Source organism: Notolepis coatsorum, assembly GCF_963971535.1.
Source record: "Notolepis coatsorum genome assembly, chromosome: 13".
Lineage (NCBI taxonomy): Eukaryota > Metazoa > Chordata > Actinopteri > Aulopiformes > Paralepididae > Notolepis > Notolepis coatsorum.
Genome location: NC_140177.1, coordinates 68,646,138 through 68,658,757, shown reverse-complemented (window position 1 = coordinate 68,658,757; position 12,620 = coordinate 68,646,138). Strand labels below are relative to the sequence as shown.

Below are 12,620 nucleotides of genomic sequence, written 5' to 3'. Positions count from 1 at the left end.
TCACGGGTCTACACTAAAAGATACGCTGGGAACCGGAGACGACAGGAGTTGCTGTATGGAGGGATGGATTACACTCGTGTGGATGTACGGCACACAGAATTCCTACAAATTCCTTCATTCACGGAGAGGAAGTGAGGAGAGGATGGAAGAGCATGAGCTCCGACTGGAGCCCGGAGCAGGTACAGGAGTCTGGAAGGGTTTTGAGATGAATCCCTCTGTGTTGAGAGATCCGCCATAACATTCTTTCCCATCCCATCTTACGAAACCTTCCAAACCACCAGATATTATTATCACCATCAGGCCCAGGAGAAACACGTGCAGCGCCGCTGAATTCACGTTGTACTCTGGGAACTCTGGGAAAAAGGTCTGCGTTAGCAAACTTCGTGGCGTTTCTGACATTAATTTCCCACCCGCTGGCGTTCGTGTGCCAAACCGGGGCGGAAATGTTGCGCCAGTAACGACTTAATTGATTGGAGACACGGAGACACTGCTGTTTTTCTTTTTTATTGTTCTTTTTTTTTATCAAGTTGATTATTTAGTTTTCTACTGCACTCTACCAAGAATAATGCGATTCATTCCACATTTGGTTTTGATCATGACTGAACTGGCCTGGTGGTTGTCCCAGTCGATGTCAGCGCAACGTCGCGACTCGCCAACTCTGTGTCGTAGTTTTCTCAGACTTTGCAAACCTCGTCTGTCCGGCTCGATGGACCGCTCGCACGCTTCTCCCGCGTCGGAAAGCCGCCCGTCTGAGGTGACGACGTGGCAGACGATATCATACTTTTGAAACTGCAGGAGTGACAATGAGACACCAGGGCCCTCATGTATCAACCTGACGTACACACAGATATGTGCTTAAGCCGTGCGTACGACCATTCCTAAGCAAAGTGTGGGATTTATCTATTTGAACTTGTGCTTGACTTTGTGAGTATATTTAAGCACAGGTCGGACCATGCGTAGTTGGCGCCCGGTGGTAGAATATCTTTACAACGCGGAAATAAGCACTGACTGCGCTCCGCGTAACTCAACTCGTTATTATTTTGCGCATATATTGCAGAAATACGGGAACGTTTTGATTATATTTAAAAGGCTTTGCCATTGTTAAACGTAATAAGTGGAACTCCGAAGCTGTAAGCAGAATACAAGTCATATGAACACCCACCATATTTAACGCATTGCAACGAGAACAGACAGAGGTTATTTGTTGAGTGTATGTGTATACAAAACCCTTGCAATAAATGTGTCTTAAATGAATGAAAAGCATACATGCTCTGGACACAGAGCATATATCGTGTGGGTGATATCATGACTTGTATTCTGTGTCAAAGCCTAAATCAAAACGTCCCCGTATTTCTGCAATCTATGCGCAAAATAATAACGAGTTGAGTTCTAACAAAGAACGTATTACATGCTGGTAGGCTGATAGAGTAAACTATGATATGAATATGAATATGATATAAAGGTATACTGGTCCGTCCGTGAGGATATCGAGGACTCGAGTTGGGGGACCCTGATGTAAACAAGACAAAAGTCTTTCTCTGGTCTGCATCCCCTTAACAATTGTGTGTATTGAGCCGTACTGTATTGTACCCATTCTGCAATCTGTTAAATAAAGTTTTCATTCATTCATTCAGCCATTAACTGGCGTGTTCAACTTCTGTATGACCCGTAATTCATTATAGTTCATTGTAAAATAGCGACAGTAGTGTAATTATAATGGGCTCATGCGGGAACAAGAGGTTGGCTTGCTTGTTTGGCACGGGGGGCAGAAGCAGAACACCCACCTCCAAACGCCATTAAATATTGTTTCAAATAAAAAGCGACATACTATTATTTTGTGTCATGTTTCCAAATAAGATTGGCCACAACGGAATGCTTTCTACTTCAATTTGTTGATTAGAATAGATTACCTCGCTCCGTTGAAACTTCACTGAGCTCAGCACACAGACATGATAATAATAATAACAATAATAATAATAGCTTCATTTTACATAGCGCCTTTCAAGAGACCCATGCAAGGTCGCTTTACATAGATGGGGGGGGGGGGGGGATAACAAAGTAATAAAGATAGTGGACAGACTATGTAAATATGATGATGGGATTCAAGTTCGCGTTTTTATTGATCATAGGCATGCTGACACTATTATTAATGTCATAATCAAACATTCTAGAACATTTGTCGTCACAGATCATGTCATAATAGAACATAGGCTACATGGCATGGTCCATCGTGATATTGTGTAGACTGTTATTACTGTACCACCCATTGTGACAACAGCCTTGTGAGCTCCCGCACACAAACATGATGGAATTCAAGTTCATGTATTGATCACATAGGCAGGCTACATCATACATGGCAGTGAGATTCATTGTTCTTGTATATGCTCTCGTATTATTGTTTATATAGGCTACCCAATACTGACATCAAAATAGATTGTATGCCTCTAGAAATCATATGCAGCAGGTAGAAAATTGACGGAAAATCCGTCGCGATTTGGAATAAAATTGAGGAGAACTTTAATCCCTGGGTATTAATCAAACAAAACGGAAAAAGGCAGTCATATTCCAGCACAGTCTTTATTAGTGTTTGCGCTGCCCAGGCAGCAATGGTTAATAGATATCATATCCGACATCACCGTACGTGTACACGTCTGTCAGCCTGTCTCATAACACGCTTCCCTCGGTTTAGTCCATTTTTCCACATTTCATGGGGGTGTTCCATTACCGTATATGGTTAATCGGGGCGGTTTTGGTATGCAAATACGTGAAAGTGTGCACGAGCCTCGGCGTAGGACCAAGGTGATATTTATCATGACAGGTGTGCGTAGGACCTGTGTACGCACGTGTGATAAATCCCGTTTTTTTTGTGCGTGCACACATTCTAAATTCTGTGCTTACGTGTGGAAATAGAACATTTTCTGAGGAAACTTGATAAATGAGGGCCCAGGACTCTGTCTCTCTCTCTCTCTCTCTCTCTCTCTCTCTCTCTCTCTCTCTCTCTGTTATACATACTCTCTCTGTCTCTGTTATACATACTGTATGTGCACATCATACACTGCCATACTGTACATTTGTGTCTCCTCATACAGTCATACTCTACATGTTAGTCTCTCTCTCTTACAGTCATACTCTACGTGTATTAGTCTCTCTCTCTCATAGTCATACTCTGTATTAGTCTCTCTCTCTCATAGTCATACTCTGTTTATTAGTCTCTCTCTCATAGTCATACTCTACGTTTATTAGTCTCTCTCTCATAGTCATACTCTACATTTATTAGTCTCTCTCTCATAGTCATACTCTACATTTATTAGTCTCTCTCTCATAGTCATACTCTATGTTTATTAGTCTCTCTCATAGTCATACTCTACATTTATTAGTCTCTCTCTCATAGTCATACTCTACGTTTATTAGTCTCTCTCATAGTCATACTCTACATTTATTAGTCTCTCTCTCATAGTCATACTCTATGTTTATTAGTCTCTCTCATAGTCATACTCTACATTTGTTAGTCTCTCTCTCATAGTCATACTCTACGTTTATTAGTCTCTCTCATAGTCATACTCTACATTTATTAGTCTCTCTCTCATAGTCATACTCTACGTTTATTAGTCTCTCTCATAGTCATACTCTATGTTTATTAGTATCTCTCTCTCATAGTCATACTCTACGTTTATTAGTCTCTCTTAGTCATACTCTACATTTGTTAGTCTCTCTCTCAGTCATACTCTACATTTGTTAGTATCTCTCTCATAGTCATACTCTGTTTGTATTAGTCTCTCTCTTATAGTCATATTCTACATTTGTTAGCCTCTCTCTCATAGTCATATTCTACATTTGTTAGCCTCTCTCTCTCATAGTCATATTCTACATTTGTTAGCCTCTCTCTCTCATAGTCATATTCTACATTTGTTAGTCTCTCTCTCATGCAGTCATACTCTATGTTTGTGTTAGTCTCTCTCTCTCATACAGTCATACTCTACATCTGTGTTAATCTCTCTCTGCCCCACCACTCTTTCTCTCACAAATGCAAATGCAAAACTATTTCTTGTTAAGGGAGAGAGGAAAAGCCTCACGGTCTAATCAGCACCTCATGTTCTGACTGAAAGCAGGGGAGAGAAGTGGATGAGGATGGAGAGAAATGGATGAGGATGAAGAAAACACTGGGACCCACTCACTGGGTGACCGCCGTAAAACAACAACAAAGATAACTGGTCTCAACATGTTTTCTAGTTCTGGGCACCGCCGGCGTGTTTTGAGTTTTCCCTCCCAAACAGCAAGATGCGGTTAAGACGGATAGTAATAATGTTGACGTTTGAGGAGGGCTGACCTGCGGTGTCCCTAATGAGGGCAGTGGAAATGTCTCTTAAGAAGAAGTCTTTATTTGTCATGCAGATTTTAACACACACACATGCGATGGGCAACCCACAGGAACACACACACACATGCACTGAGTCGCTAAATGAAATGTTCTCTGCACTTCCCATCCCGTCGTCTTTTCCCCAAAAAGCCGGGAGCAGACGAGGGCTGCGGCGTGGGGTCGTGCCCGGGGACCAATCCAAGTGCTTCTGTCCATCTTCGTCAGGGACGCGACAGCGTTAGCGATCTGTTGTGCATGTTTTTCCATTGGGTTTATCTTATCGGGAGGGGAAACCCTTACGAGCACGGGGAGAACATGCAAACTCCACACAGAAAGGCCCGGGAGATACCCCACCTGGGTAACTGGCAACACGGCAACCTGGTCCACAAGAGGGAATCGAACCCAGGACCTTCTAGCTGTGAGGCGACAGTGTTAACCACTACACCACTGTGTCGCCCTTATAACAACAATGAGGCGGTGGTGTTTTCCGAGGAAGGTTCTGGCAGGATTCGATTCCCAGCAGCGGTACATATCAGTTTCAGTTTATTTAAAAAAGGACATTTCTGTAAATGTGTCAGTTTTAGCCAGCTGGCTTATTCGCAACTGTAGTCCTTTTGGCAAGATGTTATAAGACAGACCATACACCTAGAACAGAAGCATTAACTGTTTCTTTTTTTTTTATCCACTTTTTCTCCTTATTTTTCTATTTTTCTCTCATCCCAATTTCGCCTCGCCAATTCTCCCTTCAATTCTCCCCTTCCCTGTCTCGAATGTTGCTAGACTATGCCTCCCACTGGTCGACTGCAGTGAGGACCAAGCCTTGCATCACGTGTCCCCTCCGGTACACAAGGAGGCAGCTGTTGCATCTTTTCACCTGAACAGCGCGATCTCTCAGTGGCGAGGAGTAACGCGTGGGAGGCTCACGCTGCCCCCGATACTTCCTGATTCTGCTGTACAGGCGCACCAACCGACCTGTAGGAGTCGTTGTCCACAACGTCCAATCCCCACCCACCGGCTTTCCCACCCCTAACACTGCCAATTGTGTTAGTATGAACCACCAGCCAAGCCGGTAGCAACGCTGAGAGCTGGGCTCGAACCCAGCATCTCCTGCGTTAGTGGCGAGCGCCTTGCCCACTGCACCACTTAGCCGCCCTGAAGCATTAACTGTTTCAGCGTCAATGGGCGGCTAGGTGGTGTAGTGGGCAAGGCACTCGCCACCAGTGTGGAGACGCTAGGATTCGCGTGTTCGAATCCAGCTCTCCACATTGTTTTCAGTTTAGCTGGTCGTCCGCAGTAATACACATTGGCCGTATTACGGGGAGGGAAAACTGAAGGGTGGGGATCGAACGTTGTGAACAAGCGACTCCTACAAGTCGGTTGGTGCGCCTGCGCAGTAGAATCAGGAAGTGTCGGGGGCAGCGTGAGCCTCCCACGCGTTACTCCTCGACACTGAGAGATCGAGCTGCGCAGGTGAAAAGATGCGACTGCTGTTACCTCAAGTACCGGAGGGGACTTGTGCTATGTATGACTTAGTCCACATTGCAGCCGGCTTGTGGGAGGCAAGAAACAGCGTTCGTGACAGGGGAGGGTTGAATTGGATGATACGAAATTGGGATGGGAGAAAATATAGAAAAATGGGAGAAAAAGTGGATCAAAAAAAAAACTGTTTCAGCGTCAATCACGAAAAAAGCCGGTTTATCTCGCCAGCGGTTGAGCGCCAATCACGAGAAAAGTCGGGTTTTAATCGTTATTTCTTTTATTCGTTATATCCATTCATTTTTTGTCCATCCAGCCTGACGTTATCATTGGGAATTGGTCTGAGCTCGCAAAAGGCCAATACCGCCGCCTAATGCCTTGCAGCCGGTATTGCACATCATTGGAATCCCTCTGGCTGGGGCTGTGCATCGATCTAACAAGTCCGGTCCAGGTTTTCCTTCTCGGGCAAGAGTAACGTTACAACACACAGATTGGGGAACACTGGAGCAGCATGGATTCATGTGTTTTGGTTGAGAAACGTTGGATCAATAAACGCGATCAATATTTGGAATGGCGATCAGGAATTGGAATAATCTTTTTGCAGTACATCAGATGTGAGGTAACGACTCTGTTACCAATCTTGGGTTAATCCCATGTTTTTTGCACGGAGGGGCGACTTTTCCTCCCCCGCTTCCGTGCGTGTATGATGAAATATAATACCGATAATCTAGCGTTTATTTCAGAACGATTCATAAATCAAGCGACAAATGGCACGATTTCTAAGAAAATACATTGAAGTGCCATTTGCTGGGGTTATTGGGATTCGACAGGATCACTCTAAAACTATACTCATATTCACCACGGTATAAAACCGAAATGTATGTATGAAAAAATTATCTGTTTTTTTGCATGTTGACCGGAAGAAACTCGGGCTACGTTTAGACGGAGAGAGTCTGAACAGAAACCGCAAAAGTCGTCTTGCGGTCTCACTTTTAATTTTGCGTTTAGACTAGTGTTTTGGAATGGAATTCTGCGTGCAGACGAGGCTGAAAGGCTCGAGACGACGGAGCCCCGCTGTCACACGATTGGCGCAGATGTCACATGACCAGAAACGTCAGTGGCCAATCAGATCGCCTCAGGTCGTTGAGACAACCAGACGTGCTGTGAAGACCCGCCCTACTCTGCTTCTGATTCGCAGACTGTGGGTGGGGAATGTGATTGGACCAAAGCAGAGTCACTCACAGACAGTGGGTCCAGTCACTAATAGTTGTGATAGCCGCGGGGCACAGATTCTTGTGTATTTAAAAGTACTGCCAATGTAGCCTTCAGGTGATCGCCATGGATAGAATCAGACATGCTTTGTTTACGCTTCTAGGCTACTGGCGCATGCCTGTGATGTAAGCAGTACGCGCGACGAGAGCCTTGACAACCCTTTCATCATCGTTTTATGCGGTTTGACAGTTTAGATGATAGCGCAAAGGTTTATCGTTTCTAGGAATTCCACCCTGGAAGGTAGTCTAACTTTTTTGCGGTTTCACCCCGTAAAAACGCTGTTTCCGTATAAACGAAAGGCACATCCGAAAAAATATTTTTGCGGATTCACCTGCTAGCGTTTACGTCTAAACAGGGCCTCACTGACAATCGACGTGTTAAAAGTAAAACACAGTATTTACTAGGGCTGTCTTAAATACTTCGAAGCTTCGAAGCTTCGTTCGATGGCACGAGCTTCGAGCATAAAAAAAGTTTAAAAAATATAATACTTTTTTTCCCCAAAAATCTTGCGCCTCCATTCCAATGAAACGAAAGTAAGCGGCGCTTTCCCGCCTCCATTTCAATTAAACGAAAGTACGCTGCGCCTTCCCGCCTCCATTCCAATGAAACGAAAGTAAGCGGCGCCTCGACTCCACCTCTCTACAACAAGCACGTGGAGATTATCTGTGTTGAAAACAACAAGGACATGTGCAGCAGACATGTCGACGAAGAAGCGAACCAATGCCGTTTGTTATTTAAGACTGTCGGACAGATTTGTGTTCATTGTGCTGCTTTTTTTTTCTTTTTTTTTTATTATGATTTTTTTTTTTGGCGTTTTATCGCTTTATTGCTACTGGGCAGTCCAGTAGATAGAGACAGAGGAGGAATGGGAGACAGAGTGGGGGGAAGAAATTCAGCAAATAACGACGGGTTCGGGAGTCGAACCCGGGTCGGCTGAGCGCGCTATGTGGTTCGCCACTGGGGCGCCCCTTGTGCTGCTTTTTTAAAGTGTCCCGACCCATATAAAAATATGTCTTAATAAAACGTGCTTAATTAAGTCGAATTCTGCCTTCGTCTCTATCAACTACATATAAATATTTATATAACTGTTTGCTTGATAGACGAAGGTTGCAACATAATTATGTAATGTCATGTCGTTGGCTGTGAGAGCAGCCCCACTGCACCCAGGCAGGGCAGCCGAGTGAAACCTTGTTGGCTGCGTCACAGTCACGAAAGGGGCTACTTAATTAATTAATCCAATCCACTTTATTTATAGAGCACATTTAAAAACAACAAAGTTTACCAAAGTGCTGTACAAGTCCCACAACATAAGATAAAAAAATTTAAATAATAATAATTATAATTAATATTATTATTATTATTATTTTTTCTCAAAGCTTCGAATTAAAATCGAAGCTCGGCCCCGAAGCTTTGATTGCCAAAAAAAAGCTTCGAAGGTCAGCCCTAGTATTTACAACACAATCCAACATAATAATAAAAGCTATAATAAAATACACAATGAACTGATTAAAAGTGATTACATGTTTGATTGGTTAATAACCAGGTCTTGAGTTTTTTTGTAAAGGTGTGGTAGGTAGCACAGTGTCTTATTTCAGTTGGTAGGATGTTCCAGAGCTGAGTGGCTCACAAGACTGACTGAAGGATATACTGTCTGCAGGGGACATTTACCCACCTTTTTACACTGATGGAAATCCTTTTTATGATTGAAATTCACAAATGGATTATTGTAAGTAGTATCTAATCGAAGGAAGTTATATGATGTATATATTGGTGATTATTGGCGTTCCACTCCATGATCTATCTGAGGGGTATTAAAAAGTCTTGAAGTATTAAATTCATAATTCTCAATTTAAGGCTTTAAAAGGTATTAAAAAGTGCAGCTGCCAGTTCAGTGTCGCTATGTGGTTTTTTTATTTCATAATTTTTGCTAGTATGGTTGTGAAATTGGTATTAAATTGAATGCTCTGAAGCGGTATTAAAAAGATCTTAAGTCTTAAATGTAACTTGTTGAAACCTGCAGATATCCTGTCGATCGATTGGTGTTGACAATTTACCCACTTTTTTACCACAGCAAGGGAGGGAGAGGCTGGGTTTTAGGAGAGCAGGGATGGAGACCCATCCTCACACGGCCGGTGCGCAGAGCCGAGTCCCCTCTCTCTGTGTTGTAGTACTCGAGTTCAGGACTCGTGAATCGACTTGGACTTGAGCACTGATAACTTGGACTTGGACTTGAGCATTGACTGCATTCGGACATGGAAGGTGCAGATGAGGACTCGAACTTGTTAATTGATAAATAGTTATTTAAACGTTTTTATATATTTGGCATAAGATATCGATGGCTAGTATTTTGTATTTGTATTTATTGGTTTAAAATACAGAGACAGTGCATATTAAGGAACATTTGACTGTAAATATGCCAGTTTAGCCAAGTTGGCTAATTTTCAACTGTAGTCTCTGGGGCAGGTGACATGAGCACAACAATAATTAAAACATAGTACAATAATTAAAACACAGTAGGAATCAGTATAGGTTACAATACACTAAAATACATACAAATAAATACATTAAAATACAACCCCTCAGTTAAAAAACATAGTACAGTAATTAAAACACAGTAGGAATCAGTATACCGTAATTCCTCTAATAGTAACCGGGTCTCAAATACAAGCCGGGTCTCTATTAATGGCCGGGTGCGCTCTTGAGCTAAGCAATTATAAGCCGGCCTCCTAATACAAGCCGGGTTACTAATATACTGAGCTGCATACTGAGCTAGTTACTTGATTTCACTTTGAAAACGTTGAAATGACCAGTGACCACCTGTAATTGCACTGTTTACTATTTCATACAGTACTTGGTTTCAATAAATGAACCCAGTACATTTTACTGGGTTCAAACTGACACAAAATGTTGATTTATTCATTATGATCCGTTTGAAAATTTGAAATATAGGCCTCCCTCTTATACAGGCCTCCTCCTAATACAAGCCTGGTACCCGCTACAGTTGAAACAAATACAAGCCGGGGTTACTATTAGAGGAATTACGGTAGGTTACAATACACTAAAATACATACAAATAAATACATTAAAATACAACCCCTCAGTTAAAATGGTCGCACACTTGACCATCTCTCAACCATGATTTTAAGTTAGTTTTAAATGAGATGTAACTTTGATACTCCCTCTAGTGCATTTGTTTTGCTATTGTGTCACAAAGTAAATAAACTCCCTTTGAAATGGTGACCGCTGTGTCATTTATGTTTAATGTAGACCTTATTTTATTTGTATGACAGCTCAGACTCAACCTTGATGACTTGGACTCAGACTAGGGTAATGGGGACTCGACTCAGACTCGACTCGGGCGCTTCTTTGGTGACTTGGACTCGGACTAGGGTAATGGGGACTCAAGACACGATTCGGGACTCGAGATTTAGTGACTCGACTACAACACTGCCCTCTCGTGGCCGGTCGAGCCCCTCGAACCCCGCCCTCTTTCCTCCATCCTCTCCGATCGCAGCCGTTGCTTCCCTCGGACAGACGGAAGGGTCAAGAAAAGTGGGCGGGGTTCGTGTCAGTAGGTCCGTGCGTCGGGTCTCCGGACGCAGATGTGGCGAAAACCCACAGTCTAGACACGCTGTCGACGCGTCAACCGAAAAGAGTTTCAAATCCTGGGATGGAAGATGATTGGACGCACGCCTGCACATCTGCACACACGGGACGCCTGTTTAAAGTGACGCGTTGATTTTAAAAGGCTGTCATCGTGCTGAGTGATGGGGGGGGGGGGGGGGGGGGGGGTGAGGGTGGTTTTCCCAGCCTCTCCCTGCTCTCCTCCTCGCTGCAGCTCAGGGTCGGCGTTGGCAGCAGTTGCAGTAAACATGTCACGCTTTCTTCTTGAATGTAAACAATCTAATCATTTCATTCCTCCTTTCTTTTATTGTTTTTATTTTCTTTCTCTTTTTGCTCTATTGCTGTGTTCTGTCTTTACTTGGCCGCCCCCTGGTTTTCCATGATGAGGCTCATAGATATGAGATGAACTAACTGTAATATCTCTCCCTTTTTCTTTCTCTGTTTCTCTCCGTCTCTCTCTCTGTCTCTCCCCCTCTAGGAGGCTGCTGGGGATCATCACTAAGAAGGACATACTGAAGCACATGGCCCAGATGACCAACCAAGACCCAGACTCCATCCTCTTCAACTGATCTCTCATCCCTCCATCATTCCCTCATCCCCCTCTCACCTCTCATCCGCGGACCATGGGGGGGGTGGGCTCCCTTTTCTTCCCTCTCCGTTATCTGTGGGAAACGCATGGAAGACACGGGTCAGGACAAGGAGCCCAGAGAGGTGATTTGTTTTTCCCCTGCTACTTCCTGAACGTTCCAGGGAGCGGGAGAGAGGAAGGAAGGAAGGAAGGAAGGAAGGAAGGAGGGAGGGAGGGAAAGTGTTGAGTGATATCTTTGAAACACTCCAGAAACACCAGAGACATCTTCCTCCACTCGGAACGTTTTCAGAGCGATCAGATGAAGAAAACCGGTAACTGAACGAGTCGGGACCGGCAGCGCTTCCCTGTCCAGTTGTCCTGTTACCCCCCAACCCCCCCCCCCCCCCAGTTCTACACAAAGTTTTCACACGGATGACAAGTGTGATTTGAAGTCGGCAACTGATGTACTTAAGCTGATACCAGGAGACGAAGAAGAACGTAGAGAGAGAGTGAGAGGGGGGCTAGTGTGGCATGTGGAGCTCCAGGCTATGTTTTCTCTATGCTCTAACCCCCTGCTCTCATGGAGAGGACAAGCCCAGACAGAGCTCACCGTGCTGGGGTTAGATGGTTGCCTGGTGGACCCCCACCCCCTCCCCTCCTCTCCTCTCCCCTCCCCTCCTCCAGCCTGGCTCTTTGAGTTCTCTGAGACTTCCTATCGCCCTGAGGGAAAAGCATAGGAGTGTGAGAAGAGGATCTCACACACACACACACACACACACACACACACACACACACACACACACACACACACACACACACACCGCAAAGACTCCTTCATGACCTGGGAACTATGCTGCATTATTTTGTAATAGACTGTGAGATCCACAATATTACATTCACACACACACACACACTTGCACACTGCTGCAATTACCAAGTCATGCCTTATAGAGGGATTCAGGGATCTCTTGGCTGCTACGGAAGGGCTTAAAATTGTAGAATTGCATCCAACTAGAATCAACTCCGGATTTGTGACATTTAAATTATTAACGTCTATTATATTCATGTCTGTCCTACTAAATCTTCCCACAGACTTGCATCGTGTGTCCTGTGAATTTTATTCCTCTTGACACTGACATGTATTGTGTTCTACCATCCGCTTCTATTTCACTTTTCTACGTCTACAGGTTATTTACTTACAGAAAAAAGAAAAGAACCGCCCCGATGCTGGACACGTGACGGGACGTCTGCTCTCCGATTGGCTATCGGCTCTCGTGAGACGTGGGGAGAAGGGCAGAGAGCAGACGACATACAGGGTTTTCA

At 44.1% G+C, this 12,620-nt stretch overlaps 1 protein-coding gene across 1 annotated transcript in view; it reads left to right on the top strand.

Moving 5' to 3' along the window:
* The window catches only part of clcn5b (chloride channel, voltage-sensitive 5b), a 92,184-nt gene extending 79,806 nt beyond the window's left edge, over positions 1-12,378 (top strand). The window contains 1 exon segment of the mRNA XM_084328082.1: positions 11,208-12,378. Coding sequence (XP_084184208.1) covers positions 11,208-11,298 — 91 coding nt within the window. The 3' untranslated portion in view covers positions 11,299-12,378.
* Positions 12,379-12,620: the final 242 nt, after the last annotated feature.